Source organism: Typha angustifolia, chromosome 10 (genome assembly GCF_048772165.1).
Source record: "Typha angustifolia cultivar Huaian chromosome 10, ASM4877216v1, whole genome shotgun sequence".
Taxonomy (NCBI): Eukaryota; Viridiplantae; Streptophyta; class Magnoliopsida; order Poales; family Typhaceae; genus Typha; species Typha angustifolia.
The window spans coordinates 3,454,563-3,471,124 of NC_133248.1; the positions used below are offsets into that span (position 1 = coordinate 3,454,563).

General features: G+C 33.9%; 1 protein-coding gene across 2 annotated transcripts in view; it reads left to right on the forward strand.

Annotated features, from left to right (window-relative positions):
* The first annotated feature begins 882 nt into the window (after positions 1 to 882).
* Positions 883 to 16,562, forward strand: part of LOC140768848 (DNA topoisomerase 3-beta) — a 52,083-nt gene continuing 36,403 nt past the window's right edge. Inside the window, exons 1-4 of one of the 2 annotated variants that reach the window (XM_073109284.1) lie at positions 883 to 1,020; positions 1,103 to 1,159; positions 8,021 to 8,124; positions 14,781 to 14,874. In XM_073109284.1, the coding sequence (XP_072965385.1) occupies positions 997 to 1,020; positions 1,103 to 1,159; positions 8,021 to 8,124; positions 14,781 to 14,874 (279 nt within the window). In that variant the 5' untranslated portion in view covers positions 883 to 996. Of the gene's footprint in view, positions 1,021 to 1,102; positions 1,160 to 8,020; positions 8,125 to 14,780; positions 14,875 to 16,562 lie in introns of those variants that run through there. The other variant, XM_073109285.1, reaches the window with a different exon arrangement.

Genomic DNA, 16,562 nt, shown 5'->3' on the forward strand with positions numbered 1-16,562 from the left:
TTCACTTCGACCTCGAAATCACGTTAAACAAAAGCCATTAGATCCCTAACTTATGAGGCTATCACCTATTAAAATATCATAATTTTCATACAGACAGACCTGTCCAGATCTAATTCGTATCATAGTGGTAGAGAAGGCCATCATTTTTGGAACTAGATCTAAATAGATCGATCTGTTTCTTCATCCACCTTGATCGTGTTGGACTGTAGTTATGTCGAACAACTATGACCAATGTAACATTCTTATGGCCCCGTTCACTTTAGCTGTTCATTGGTCATAGAGCTCTTCACAAGTAATTTCTCTTGGTTGAACTAATGGACTTGTTGTTACGACGATTGGCGATGCCTTACAGACCAACTTCGAAGTCATAACCTGCTTTGATGATCCTTATCGGTTGTCATTTTCTGAACATTAGTAGGTGAGTTGTTAGAATAAGGAAGTTTGGCAGAATTTGAGAGAGGGGAGATAATGGATGAGATCGAGAATCCCATTATCTAAGAGGAGAGTTGACATGACATGAGAGATTACTGCAGTTAAATTAAAGGGTAAAATATTAATTATATTAGAATATGTATAAAATTTAAATTGGATGAATAACATTTATATTTTGAAATATGGCTATAATGATATTTAGGGCTAGGGTTTATAAACTATTTTTTGAACCCAAAGGTTAACTCATCTCTAGTCTCCATCACTCCACACGTCGCTCCACCTCGACGGCTCCTCCGGGAATGCCACTCTATTAGACCCGTTATTGGGGGGACTCGAAAGAGCGGGGTCGGGTCGGACTCAGGTCCGATTTATCTCGGGCAGGGTTTGGGCCAGGTGATTTTGTTCTTCTCTAGTTTATTAGGAGTGAAAAAAACAACCCAAATAATAATACTGAGAGTTTAGGTGACGTTGCGCTTCTCTGCGATTCTGATTCCATAACACCCCATCGTTCCCCCCCAAATCTCGCTCTTCCTTGCCGCCTGTCAAACTGGGCTCTGTTTCGCCATGGCACCGCCCAAAGTCCTGATGGTAAAAAGAGAAGGTTTTTGAATCCTCCTACTCTAATATTCACTCTATGCTTTGGGCTTATGCATCTCCTTCCCCGTTGCAGGTGGCCGAGAAGCCCAGCATCGCTCTCTCCATCGCATCCGCTCTTTCCGGCGGCCGGGTGAGTGCGCTTCCTTTCGTCTTCCTTCCGTCCGATTCCAATTCTGCTCCCATATAAAAATATAATGTTTGATGATTTTGGGTTTGTTTTGGAAATTTCAGTTTTAATGTCTTTTAATTCATGAAGAGTATTTCAATATCCAAAGATATTAAAGAAAGAATTCTAACAGATTGCTGTAGCTTCGGCAGCTCTACTGGAGCTGTAGTCGGGTGATGCAAGATAACAGAAGTTTGCAAAGTTCTCTAAGAAAAAAAATTGGAAAATATTTCATTGAAATACTAACATACCTGGGGCTACCTGTGACACTCAATCCTTACCGGATGCCAGAAAAACTGTGATGATCTTGCTCTAATAGGTTTTTCTCAGGATGGAGAAGGAGGGGTAGTGAGAAAGATAGGTGCTGACCCTTGGCCCCTGTGATATCTAGTACATTTCAGTAAAAAAAAAATCAGATATGAGCCAAAATGGATATTAAATATGAGTTTTTCAACTAACAGATTGAACCAATTGCAACTAACTTTTGAAGTCTTTTTTCCGGTTTTGAAATAGCGTCCAAAATTGACATGGTTTCAATCTGATGTACTATGCAGAAACCATGTTCTTTTTCAATTTCAAGCCACATTTGGAGGAAACAAGTTGGTTTTGGTTGAATTTTGAAAACATGTAGACACCTTGAGAGTTTTAAGAGAAGTGATTAGTACATTAAGGGATACATTTTAGAAATAAATTAGGGCCCAATTGTAAGTCTTGATTATGAACATCACATAGTGTTTCACATAGTTAGAGTCCTACTGGGATTTCTAATTGGTATAGTTACCCTAACTAGTTTTCTTTGATGTGTCTCATAACAAGAAGCATTCTGATAAACTGATGCAGAAAAATATATGGAAATACATAAATCCACGCCTATGGAGAGGGAATATAGGAAGACATCTTAGGTCTTTTTTTCTGCCTCCAACTAGGAGGGAAGAAGAATTATATTTAGACTTATTTATAAAATAAAATGTTCTTCAAACCATGGAACCCAGTTTCGGCCGATTCCGAATTCGATTGGCTGTATTGATCAATCTTGCTCGATACAGGTGTGGGTGGTCAGATATGGGTTGGATCCGACCCGTATTCGACCTCCCCGGTCCACCTCTCTCTTTCTCTTTTTCCTCTCTCATTTTCTACTCTCCCACCAAATCCATCGGTGTCCAAGCAGATGATGTCGATATCCGGCGATGTGCTCCAACAAAGATTCAACGATCTAGACCTCCGACAATCTCTAGTAAGTTTTTTGTTTTTGTTTCTTTCTTCTCTCTCTCTATTTCTTCCTATCTTTCTCCTGGCAACCTTCAGTGAGCCTCCTCTCTACTCTCTCTCTCTCACTCCCTCTGAGTCTGCAGTAGAAAAAATCTGCTGCAGTAATAGTTAGAGAGGAAGAGAGAGGAAAGGAGGGAAAGAGAGAAAGAGAGGGATGCGGGCTTGCGGTAGTGAGAGGGAGAGGAAACGAGAGAGAAAGAGAGAGGAATGGAGGGAAAAGGAAAGAGATTGTGGTCTGCAGTAGTAGGGGGAAAGAGAAGGGAGAGAAAGGAAATGGAGGAGAATTGAAAGAGAGATTGTCGGTTGTGGTAGGAAGAGGGAGAGGGAAGAAGAGGGGGGAAGAGAAGAGAGAGAAGAAATGGAGGAAAAAATATAGAGTTGTGGGCTGCGGTAGTAATAGAGAGGGAAGAAGAGGGAAGAAGAGGGAGAGAGAGAGAGTGAGGAAGAGGAGGGAGAGAGAAGTAATAAAAAAAATTAAAATTATAAATTTTTTTTGCCTTGTGGCAACAAGAGAGAAGGAAATATGGATAGAATTTTTTTTTTGGGGATTTTTATAAATCACACTTTACATTTTATCTATTTTGTGATTCACACCCCGTCTTTCGGAATTTTATAACCTAATCTTTTATTTTTTCCTGTAATTCTTATATAACAACCTGATATTATATTGACTAACTAATGTCAACCAAGTCACTAAAATACTCCACCATCTCATATTTTCTATATCCTTTCACCATCTCCCCTACCTATCTCCTCTACTGTTACCATCATTGTTGTCACCATCGCTACCTTTTCTTGTCTTTCCCTCTCTCCCTCCTCCTCATTCTCCTTCTCTTCTTCTTCTTCTTCTTCTTCTTCTTCTTCTTTGGGAAGAGAAAAAGAGGATGAAGAAGACAGGTAATTTAGGTATTTATAAATTATTATGTATATTATAATGAAATAATTTTTTTCTAGTATTGTCTAAATTAACCCAGGATTTTAAATGAGAATTATAGGAGGAAAAGGAGGGATCGGATTACAAAATCCTCAAATATGGGTGTGAATCACAAAACATGTAAAATGTAGGGCGTGATTTGTAAAATTCCTATTTATTTTTTTTTTAAAATTTAAATTATTTTATCTTTCATTTTGATCTTTGTTTAGGTTTAGTTATATTAAAATTTGAAATAGCTTGAAAAGAAAAGTCACACGAAGGTAGAAAAATATAACAGGTTGCATTAAAGTGGTTGTAGAATTTAGAAAATAGATGTTGACTCATCTAATAAGTAAAAAAAAGAAAAAATAATTTGTATATTAAAAATGGTTTGTGAAGAAATGATGTATAACCTTGAAGATATTGATGATGATAGTCGTGAGCAAAGTGGGAATGATGATGATGAGGGAAAGATGATGTATAACCCTGAAGATATTGATGATAGCAGTGAGCAGAGTGAGAAGGATGATAATAAGAGACAGATGGGGAAGGTAATGAAAGAGAGCAGAAATGTGCATAGAGAGGAGGAAGAGATGACAAGAAGTAGTAGTGGTAGTTTTTAAAGACCTATATCAGTTTATATACAAAGAGAAAGAGAATATGGAGGGAACGGTTCTACTCCTAAGACTCCTGATGTACAACAGAATATGAAAATATTAGACCAATAAATATATATCTTTAAAAAATAAAAGGTCGTACATAGACTAGTATTAAAAGAAATAAAAATACAAAGAAGCATATTGATAAGGTTATCTTTAATTTTTTTTTCTGTAATCATATTTCTTTCACTATAGCTAATACATCTTAATATCACACTATGATGGATGCTACAATCAATTAGGCTTTGTGTTTTTCTTTCTAATTCAAATGATAGTGCTACTAAATATTTTGAGTTACATATAAATGAGCTTCGCACATACATTAAGACATTTAAGAAGTATTAGGATAAATTTAGTTGTACATTGATGTGTGATGGGTAGACTGAATAAAATAGAAGAAATATAATTAATTTTTTGGTATACTCGGGCATAATAACAATATTTTTGAAGTCTATGGTTGCTATTGCTCATTTTAAAAGTGAAGATTATATTTGTCATGGATAAGATAATAATAGAAATAGGTGAAAAAAGAGTAATTCAAGTGGTTACTAATAATAGGGCCAATGATAAGGCTGTTGGAAAATTACTTATGATGAAGAGACATCATATATATTGGACATTATGTGCTACACATTGTATTGATCTTATGTTAGTGGATATTGCTAAAGAGCGTGAAATTTATACGGTCGTATATGATGGTTAGACGATAATGAACTTTATATACAACCATAATAGGATTCTTAATTTATTAGGAAGATAACTGGTGATAGGGAGATCATCAGACCTGGCTTTGTTAGATTTGCTACTTAATAGCATTGAAGAGCATTATGTGCTATAATAATGATATTATATAAATATTTATATCAGAAACAGTATCTCAAAACTTGTTATTATGATCGGGATAAGTTGTCTGAAAAAATAATTTTTATAATATTGGTTCTATTAGTCACTCGTATAGGATTAGACTATTTTTTAATTATATAAAATTTTAAATATTATTTAAAAATGTAAGAAATTTTCTAAAAATCTAGAAAAAATAATAAAAAAATAAGAAAATAAAAATAAAAATTTATATAACTTATTCAAAAGCTAAAATTTTGACGAATTTCGAACTAGCTCTTATAAATTCCTATGATCTTCATCATCATGATCATGATAAGTATGTAAATATTAATGTTTAGGACCTAATACTCCAAAAAGTGATTGCATCATAGTCATATCATATGGATTTTGTTGTGCTTGAGAAAGATAATAATCACTATATGGATCTTATGTCTAAGGATATTAAGGGTCACTAATATTTATCAAACAATAAATACTCAATGCACCATAATTATAGAAAGCGACATTCTCATGATGCTGCTGCTGATATATATGTAAATACTTAATTTCTTTGTCTTCAATCTCTATACCTCCTTGACATTTTTCAGCAAATGTAGAAGGGATGATTTCGCCAACAAGTGTATCATTAGGATCATTAGGGTTATTATTGATGGTATGTGTACTATCTTTTGCTATCGAATGACTCGTACCGGCCTCTTCCTTCATTGTGATCTTTCCCAATACTTCATCTAATCATGGGTTATCTCTATCATTTAATAATTTATTCTCTAATTCTTTGATCCATGGAGTTAAGATATCTTATTCATCAAAAACATACTTTAAATCTAGCAACTATTTTATTTTTTGCCTTACTTTTTAAATTTCTTTTCTTCAGTTTTATATTATAATGATAAAAGAATGAACTTCTTAAATCTTTCTATTGTCAATTAATTACATTTTCTAATGTGGATTAAGGAAAAGTAGTCTAGTTTCTTTCACACTATAATGAAGACATAATTTAACTTAAAATTTTCTTTATTATTACTGTTAAATTTGATACATTTTTCTATCTATAAATAGACCACCATTCAGCTGAAATGTTATGAGATATAGCTATAATAACTTTAGCAGTACGAAATTGTCTAGCTCTCAATTTATATCTTTTCATCTGAAATATATTATTATATACATTTGATAAGAAACTAATTATTTTGAAAGTTAAAATTTGAAACAAATAAAATTATGTTAAAAGTTAAAACTTGAAATAAATAATAATAAAATTATTTAATTGAATAACTTACATTTCTATTGTAAAAAATTTGTTTATGAATGTTGGTTCTAACTTGTTGATTATCTTTTTAACTCCTAATAAGACTTCAGTATTATTGTTGACATTTGTAGAAAATTGAAATCTTGGATTAAGATAATATATATAGAAATTTAAATTTGTAAGCATTTAAATTTTTAAATAGTCATAAATAAAATTAAATTGGTAAATAAAAGTATGCCAACCAATAGCATGTATATCTCTACATAGTTTTTTTGTTTCATTTGGAATAAATCTATCTTCCACCACTCTCTGTAACTTGTACCCATATTTTTTTATTGATTTTTTTGCTATGCTTATAGCCTCATATAAAAAATTTGTGTTAGACTTATCATCACTGTCCACAATACTTGATCTCGATCAGGCAAGTTTCAGCTGAAACAAACCAAATCAGGAGAGAGAAAAGGAGAAAAAGGGGGAGGATAACAATAAAGAAAGGGAGAAAAAGAGAAGAGAGAGAGCGAGAGGGGGTAGGGAGCTCATCGGGAAGAAGGAGAGAGAGACAGAGAGAATAAAAGAAAAAATTACATATCTAAAGTTGACGGAGCTAGATATATGTCGGAGGAGTTCATCAAAGGTTGACGGAATTGGATCTATGTCAAAATAGTTTGTCAGACGTTGATGGAGGCCGGAATTACATTTGAGAAGTATCACTTTAGAGAGAGAGGGAGTAGGAGAGGAAGATGAGATTGCGTGGGCTGGGGTGGGGTAAGGGGTGGGTGGGGAAGGGAGAGAGGTTTTGAGGGTTCGGATTTTTTTTTTTGAGGTGAGAGAGAGAGAATAGAGATGAGATTGGAGAGAGAGAGTTAGAAAAAAGTTTATCTGTGTGAGAGGGGGAAAGGAAGAGAGGACGAATGCGTGAGTGGTACGGAGAGAGAGAGATTGGGATTAAAAAAATATTATTATTTTTTAAGTTTTAGATTTTATATATGAATAATCTATATTTCTATATTATTATTATTTTTTTCTAAAACTTGTATTATTTTTTGATATTTTAAAAATTATTATAAAGTATAAATTGATATAGACAGCAGATACTGTCGATACGACTAATACGTATCGTTTTTTCAGATGGTCTATTCCGATCCCAATCCTATACTTGAGACCTTAATTTGAACATCAATTTGAGGCAACATTTGCTAGAACATGTGCTTGAGCACCACCTTTATTCATATGCTTGAGGCCACAAATTTACTTGTTAACGTGAGAAATATGAAATGACATTAGACTTTTAGGCATATTTTTGTTGCATATGTTGCTGCATAAGTTAGTTTATTCTTAGTTGTCTTCCGCATGTTCCCTGCATAGATGTGACTATTTTATTACATCCTGAGTCAGTGCTTTAGATAAAGGGTGTGGAGTTCATCTACTGAATAGCAGTAGTCCAGAACATCCTCTTATATTCAAGTCCTCTAAGTGAATATGCTATGGGCACCTCTTTCAATGGGAAACATCATTGTATGTAAACTGACTCCTGCCAGAGGAATGTTGCACAATCTTTTATAGTTTATTCCACCATCAGAAGTGCACACCCAATTTCCTAGAATCGATGCATCTACTTCTCACAATATTTAACAAAACAAACTCATGAAATTCTTAAGATGGTATGTTTGTCATATATCTTTTATTATTTAGAAAGCCACCTCCAGCCTCTTTTGGTACATCTACTCTTGCACTTTCATCTGCATAAACTTATCTAGCTTCTGTGAGATTTTCTCAATTTCTCCACTCAATTTGCTATTTAGATCTGTTTTTTTAACATCTACAAGTAAGTTTAATGTTACATTTATTCTTGCTAATTGTTTGTGGTCCATGCTCATCTTAACATGATTCAGATGTCTACACGGAGGGGCAGTACCGATGTCCATGAGTTTGAGGGAATGTTTCGGGGATCTCATGCATATTTTAAAGTGACATCTGTTATTGGACATGTCTTCAGGTTGCCATCTTATCTTTGACTTTAACTATAAGCATTCTTTTGCATAAAATGTCATCTTCTCATCTGAATGTTGTCGATCTTGCCTTACTTTTCCTTCTTCATAACCTTTTTAACTCTGCATATTCACGTGATGTTTCAAGATAGTGTAAGAAAGTTGCTGTTATGCAGTGTTATTTCAATTTTTAAGTTTGTTTATTCTACTCCTATGGCTGATATGGATGTAAAGTACTTCTAGATCATTACTAGTTGATATATGCTGTTGATTTGGACTGTTCTCAGAGAAAAGGAAGTATCTCTACTTTGGCATAGTTGGTAGCATATCAGCACTGCTGACTATCTAAAAACCAATTTGTATTGGAAAAAAAATAATGGAAAGAAGACAAGAATCGTAATAATGTCACATTGTCTCTGCATTGGTTTTGTCTCTCCCATTCTTGCCCAACCTCCCATAAATCTGCCTTGTCGTCACTTTGCTCTGCTACATGTGTTGCGCTGCCATGGCCTTTAACTAGACGTCTGTTCCTGCCACAATGCCGCATTGTGGCTCTACCATTCTGATGTGTGATCCATCCCTCTATTATTGTTCCCAAACCTTCTTTCCTACCTCTTTCTTTCTCTTGTACTTCTCTTGGTTTTCACTTGCTTGTAGGGATTTACATTTTTCATTATATTCAAAAAGACTAATGACGGGGATTCTCTTGGCTTTTGAGGCAGCTCCAAGAGATAAGCAAGGGCATAATCATCCATTCCTGCACAATTAACTACTCCTATTGGATACACTTATAAGGATGGTTAACTAAGTCAACGAAGTAGAGTAAACCTTTTATTCCTTTTATAAAGAATGAGTTGTTTTGTGAATATCTAAGCACTTAAATTTTTTCCACCCATGAACCTATGCGTCCTAATGGTTCTGAAGTGAATTGCTCTAAGCGCTCTATAATTCACCTGAACCTTACATTCAGGTTGGTATCAGAAGAGTTTGAGTTATATAATTAGGTGGAAATTGACCAAACTAGCTAGTGCGACCATGAAAAGGAGGTAAGGTTGTGCTTGAAAGTGAGTTGTAGTTGACAGCTAGTAGAGAAAAATATTCATTTTTTTGCCATAACTAGATATCAGTTCACAAAAACAAAATTGATGATGTAGCCTAGGGACGAGGAAACATGCCAATACGGAAAAAGATAAAAATGTACCTAAATCTACCCCTAAGGAGAAAAGATAGGGCTTATGTGAATCTCTTTATCTGCCTCCAAATAAAATTTTCAAACTAGCATGACTAGATATATAAGAAAGATACAAAATAACCAATCTAATAGTGGGAGAAAAAATCAGAACTATATAATGTAGGGGATAAAGAAAACATGGAATTCACTACAAAAGAAATAAAAAGGAAGTAGGAGAAGAGGGATGAGAAGGGAAGAGGAATAAATATGGAACCCTATACAAAATTATTATTTATCTGATCTCCATCCTTGGTTTTTCGGAATTCTCAACACCTTTATTTATAGAGATTAGGAGATTGCATCAAATCAGAAGTTGTTCTTATTCAGATTTTTCTTAAACTAACATATAACTAAACTAGGACTCTTTTAACTTAAAAAATAATCAAATCCTAACAAGCTTACCTCTAGATTTTTAGGAGTTTTAATCAAATTGGACTATCTGAAATCATATCTAATTTTTTATAAATGAAAATATATTGATAAATAAAAATAAATAAAAATTTAATTCTTGTCATTCGCTTTCACGGTGCAAATCTTGTCTTGAGATTATCTTTACAATCTGCATCTTGAAAACTTTTTTCATAAGATAATTTGATCATTATGCACTCAGTCTTAATATTTGAAAACTAGATATTCTTTATGATTGAATCAGATCTAAATTTGCTTTGGTACCAAATTGATGTGGCCTAGGGACGAGGAAACCAATCGATACAGAAAAAGATAAGGGGGTACCTAGATCTACCCTAAAGGAGAAAAGATAGGATTTCTGTTAATCTTTGTATCTGCCTCCAAGTACCATTGTCATAGTAGCATGGTTTAATAGATAGAAAAGATAAAAGATAACCTATCGAACCTTGAGAGAAAGAAAATCAAACCCACATAGATTGTGGGGGATAGGTGAAGTATGGAATCTACTACAAAAGAGAGAAAAAAGAAGAGTAAAATGGAAAGAAGGACAAATGTAGAATCCTTGACAAAAGTATTATTTCTCAGATTTCCATCTTTTTTCTTTTCTTCAGAATTCCCTTCACCTCTCTACATAGAGATGAGATTACATCAAATCATAAATTGATCTTATTAAGCTCTTTCCTAATCTAATATATAACTAAACTATGACTTTTTAACTTAAAAGGCAACCAAATCTTGATAAACTAACCTCAAAATAAACTAACACCAAAACTCCTAGATTTTAGGTTTAAACTAATTTGGACACTCTAAAATAAAATCTAATCATTTAGATAAAAATACATTGAAAAATAAAAAATAAACGAAAATCTAATTACCATCATGTTTGGGGACAAGGCTTTGGTAAACTTATGCATTGCAAATTGCCAACAATAATATGAGTTAATGAAGTAGCTCACATTTGCTACATTGAGAAAAACAAGTATAAAGTCTTCTACCAACCCCTCTATTTTTGTAATTATTTGTGTTGTTTTGAATAATTTAGATTTCTAGGTTTGAAGGTCGAAAGTCAAGATTGTTGCATCTATATAAAACTGCTCTACCAGTACAAAAGCCACTATGCCTCGAAATTTTAACTTCTAAAAGGAAGCTAGTCATCATTAAGGATTTGTTATGATAAAATTTGCAAACAATATGCAGGGGAGGGGTGTCAATCTAGCTCGCAACCCACTTGAGCTCAGCCTATTTTTGATCGTGGCTTGAGCTTAAAATTTGAGTTTGTTTACTAAACGAGTCGAGCTATAGGTGAGCTTCCATAATGGTCTACTTCTCTGAGGATTTAAAACTCTGAACTTTTATCTTAATATCATAAGGAATCCTTCGGAACTTGAGTCATCCCGAGAAGAATCAAGCCATCTCGGTAATTCAGCGAAAGTTTCGCACGTCGAGGATTTTAGTAGACTTGCACATGGAATGGCTAGGCGAGCTCAACACTTATTGGTGTTGTTGAGAAGTTGGGGTATTATCTTATTATTCTCCATTCTAACAAGTCCCAAGTCCCAACCCTTCTACTTTGTAGCAACAATGAATTGACTTTCTAGCTTCCCTTGCCAGATTGATAATAGATTATTTGGCATGAGGGGGTGTGGGCGTGTCACACATTGTTCCGGCAGTGTTGATCACTAGTTGGTAAGCCTTGATCTTCTAGCATGATGGTCCTGCCAAATGCATCAAAAACCTTATATTGGAAATTTTTGACTATATAAAATTTTTAGCGCCTCTTGCTAAAGAGAGATTTTGGCAAGAAAAATTGTTTTATGTTCCATTGATGATATTGCATTCTTTGTGGCTTCTTCCAATTTAATATGCTTTTATGTAAATAAGAAAAAAAGTATGGACAAAAGAAGAGATTTCTACTAAATTGGCACTCCTGAATATTTATTTTACATGTTTAATACACTTTATAATTTAATTACGAGACTAGGTGTGTTTAGAGACTGTTGACTCAGTCAGTGATTTCCAATATATGAAAATTTTGAATCCTCTAAAAAAATTGCTAAGAGTGAAGTAGTACTTTTTAGGGATAATTTCCTTTTCACCCCTTAAACTATCACCCATTTCCACATTGACCCCCTGAACTTTTTTTTGGTACATATTGACCTCCCAAACTATCAGAAATACCTCACTTGACCCCTTTCGTTAGGGTTCTGTTATTCATTTCCATCCAAAAGATGTCACGTGATAATCACCTGACAAATATATGACAATTTACCCTCATACATGTGCAAGTCACATGCTAAGTCATGAGAAACTTTTATGTGGACAAAAATACCCCTCATTCTCTTCCTCCATTGTTGCGGTCACAACCTAGCCCACCGCAGCCTCCACGGCGTTACCGTCGTTGCCTCTTCTGCAACCATGGCATTGACCACCGTCGCCTCCTCCGCAGCCTGCCGTCGCCCTCCTTTTTGGCGTGCTCCAGCTTAGATCCACTGCAAGATCTGCATCCCCGTCAAAGCTGGATCTTGGATCAGTGTAGTTTCGGCAACTACACCGTTGCCTCTAGCGACTATAGCTGATCAAGGCGAGACAAATCCGCCTCTTCTCCGAGCCCCGCCTCGGCGCCTAAATATAGAAAAATTTCTAACAATTTAAAAAAATGAAAAAATAAAAATAAAAATTCTCACATATGAAGTTTAAAAATTAAAATATATTAATTTTTTCAATACTTTGATGAATACTGAGTTAATTCTTGTAAATTCCTGTGGTTGTCGTTATCATAATTATCATAAATTTATAAATAATGATGTTTATGACCTATTGCTCTAAAAATGATTGCATCATATTAGTCATATTAAATGGTTCTTATTATGTTTGAGGAGGGTAATAATGAGTATATGAATCTCGTGTTTGAGTATTATTTTTAAAATTTTTTAATAATATTTTTTATATATATTTTAATTATTTTTTTTAAAAATAGTTCATACTACAAACTTTTTTAAAAAATAAAGTGAGTTAGTGTGGGCTTAAAAGTTTACAAGCCTGTAATCACTTTATAATTTATTGTGATTTAGTAAATTTTAAAAAACAAATTGGAGGGAAATGTATTTATTTTGGAGGGAAATTATAGATAGATGAGAGAAGATTTGAAATAGAGGTACAATTATTACTTTGATGTGACATGAAAAAGTGAAAAATATTTTTTTTTAAGAGAAATTGAGTATGTCATGCAAATAGTACTAAAATATTATTATTAAAATTATAAAATATAGATGCACGTTAGCTATTTTAAACTATTGTTCGTCGGATAAGTCGATCCTAATTAAGCCCGATCCGAACTCTCTGTCTCTTTCTCTCTTTCACTCTTTCTTTTCACTCTCTTTCTTTTCACTCTCTTTCTCTTTCACTCTCTTTCTCTCTTTCACTCTTTCACTCTTTCACTCTTTCATTCTCTTCTTCTCTCTTTACCATATAACTATTGTTTTTTTTTACGGATAAATCTATCTTCGGCAAACTCCAGCATTGTAGATCTAACTACAACGAACTCCCGTATATAATTTTTTAATTAATTTCTTTTTTTCTCTCATTTTTTTTCATTTTTTTATTCCCTTTTCCTTCTCTTTTCTTCTTCTTCACTGCACCATAATTTTTCTTTTTTTATTTGGTTTTCTTCCATTCACTCTCTTTCTAATCTCTTCTTCTTTTTATTTTTCATTGCAGCATAGTTTTACTTTCTTTATTTTCTTATTTTTGGTAATTTTTTTTTCTAAATTTTTAAAAGTTTTTCTGTATTTTAAAATAATATTTAGAATTTTACATAATTAAAAAGTCTGATATGATCTAGGCGATTGATACGACCAATACTTATCATTTTTTTGGAAGGTCGATCCCAATTTTTTTGAACCTTGTTTTAAACTCATATTAAATCTATTAGTAATTTTTTTAATAACAATTTTTAACTTTTTTTTCTCCTGTGGATACAAATATTCTTTTTTTCAGGGTTATTTTTTGTGAGCCATGGTGAAAGAGGATTTTATAATAAAAACTTATTTATTTTTTTGGAAGAGAAAGAGAGAAAAAGGAAGGAGAGAGAAGAGAGAGAATATTGATAAGACATAAAAATGATAGATTTAAATCATGTCAAGGGTAGAATTAAAATCATCAATTTAAATTTATATTAGAAATTTTATTTTATTCTTATTTTGTTTATTGGGGACTAAATTTGATTAGGTAAAAAAAGGTTAGAAAGGTATTTGGTTACTAAACTTGGCTAGGGATTCCTAACTAAGTTTCAAGGAACCCTCCCCTAACTCAAAACAAACAAGACCTTACCTTCGGCTTTGATGATCTTAGATTCTATAATCATTTAATATTTTGCGGCAACTCTTTAGGCTAATTGGTGGGGATACCACTTTTCATCATGTTTATTCTCGTAAGCACAAAAGGGCCGCACCCGTGGTCCTTTGGCTTCACGAGGGTTGTGACTAGTCACCTTCTAGGGCTATTTTTCATCTTTTGTCTTTTAGTCACCTTCTAGGGTTATTTTCGTCTTTTGTCTTTTACTTTATTTGGCCTATATAAAGGCTTGTAATCATCTTTTATTGGTTAATGAATATTTTGAGAGCTTTTGCCTATTGAGTGTTTGTTGGTGGATTCCAACGTCGGTGGATTCTGACACCCCGATTAGTGGATTCCTCGGGTTTGATTATTTCTCCCTACTTTTTCTTCTCAACTCTACAATCAAGACGTTGTTGTTCTGCATCACTAATGCCTTATTATGGACTTGGACATCAAGCCTTATGCCTTTCCCATATTATAGGATAGGCCATGCTAAACATACTATATACGTCCCTCCTTCACCACTCCAAATCTTTTCACCGCTCACTAACACAGGAAAAAAGAAAAATGAAAAAGAAAATATATGTCCTTTGTTATTGTAAATGTATGTGTGTGTATATATGGGTATGCATTAGTTTGTCGTGGTTGGAAATCTTATCTTCTTATCAGCTTCATATTATTATCTTGTAGTGTAGATTTTCCGCCTACATATCAGAATTGGGAAGCAACTGATCCTGCGGATCTATTTGAGGCCCCTATTTTGAAGTCAGAATGCAACCCGAAGGTAATGTCTCTTTATGCTTATGAAAATTACATTGGTGTTGAAGTTGTTCAGGTATCCCTTTTGACAACAGGCTAATTGCCATGTTAATGTACCTTTAGGCTCAAATATTCACAATAGGATATGAACATACATAGAAGTGCAACTTGGGACCTCCTAAGCATGGATACTTATGTGGGTTAGGGATAAAGTATATGAGACGATATAAATGCATTTATACAACAAAAACAAAGATGAGATATGCTAATTATTTGTGAACTTATCTATGTATATGACTTTTATGCATGCATGCTTCAGTGAAAATATACACTTATGTATAAATGTATTTTATTTAATTATAACGTCATTGATTTTGTTATTATTAGTCGAGATTGGAGAGTACCCAGTGTGACTGGAGAACCTTGCTTTGTGTAGATCTCCAATGTAGCAAATACATCTCTGCTGAAGCACATTGGTCTTTACCTAAATGTCAAGATGTTAGAAAATGTAGGCAGATGCACATAGAGGTGTACAGTAAGGTATATCTGTCCACATGATAGAGCACTTTTAATCTGTTTTGAGGAAGGTTGATGGGGGAACAAGCCATAGTTATTTGACACATCTATTGTCTTCTGGAACATTATCTTTCAGCGGCAATACACTAAAATGTTTATTATACTTAGCCTCATTGGTCATGTGCAAATGTTACAATATAACCTGAATTTGATCCCAGATCTATTGGTTGAGGTAGATCTACACTTATAAATGGTGTATCTTCCATTACCAATTTGATGGTGGATCTAGGGAAATAGACCTTCAATGGTTGGAGGCTTTGAGAAGTATCAAAATACTGTCGCAAGAGATTAGTTCTTATGATGGCTATGAAGACTGACCTATATAAAATCCAAACAGCTAAGAAGGCTACAAAAGAACAAAAGGTTGACATTGGTAGGTGGCTTGTTGAGCATGTTGCAGTAAACAAGTATGAGGGGATTTCTCTCAATATCTCTCTCAATTTGAAGATCCAGGATTTGAATTGATGTCCTTTCATTGATTCCTCTCTTTGCATCCAATTCTTCAGACCCAACAATCTTTGAGAGGGTGGTGTACGTATCGGTGATAGGGGCAGTAGTTAGGGTGTGGATCTTGACCTTCATGCTACAGTAGAGGCATCTCGTGAAGGGTTTAGTGTATATTTTTCATAGATCCACCCTAAAATTGCTGGATCTATGGAAAGTTGAAATAACTCCAGTTATAAGTGTATATCTACCTCAATCATGGTAAACACATTCCTATTTCACTTAATTTTCAGAATTTTCTCGAATTGTTTTGATTTTGGAGGAAAAACCAAATTCCTCCCAAATTGCACTAATTTAAAGTCTATTTTTCATATACCTTTTATAAGTCTATATGTACCATTGCCCACAATACAGTGTCAAAATCCCATGAAAACATTAATTACTCTGTGCGCACTTGCATAGTCATTCTTGCCTAGTGACATATGGGCCTATGGGGTACTTTGGCATGCCCTTGTACCACATGCTATGCACTCATCAGTGCAAGAAACATCCTTCAATTACCTCTGCTAGCCCATCGACACTGTACAACCATGGTTTCAAATTTTTGCTCAAATTTGAAATGTTTTGTCGAAACATTTCACATTTCTGTCTTACCCTATCCAAAATTGCCTTGGAAACCAGCATCAAGCCCCA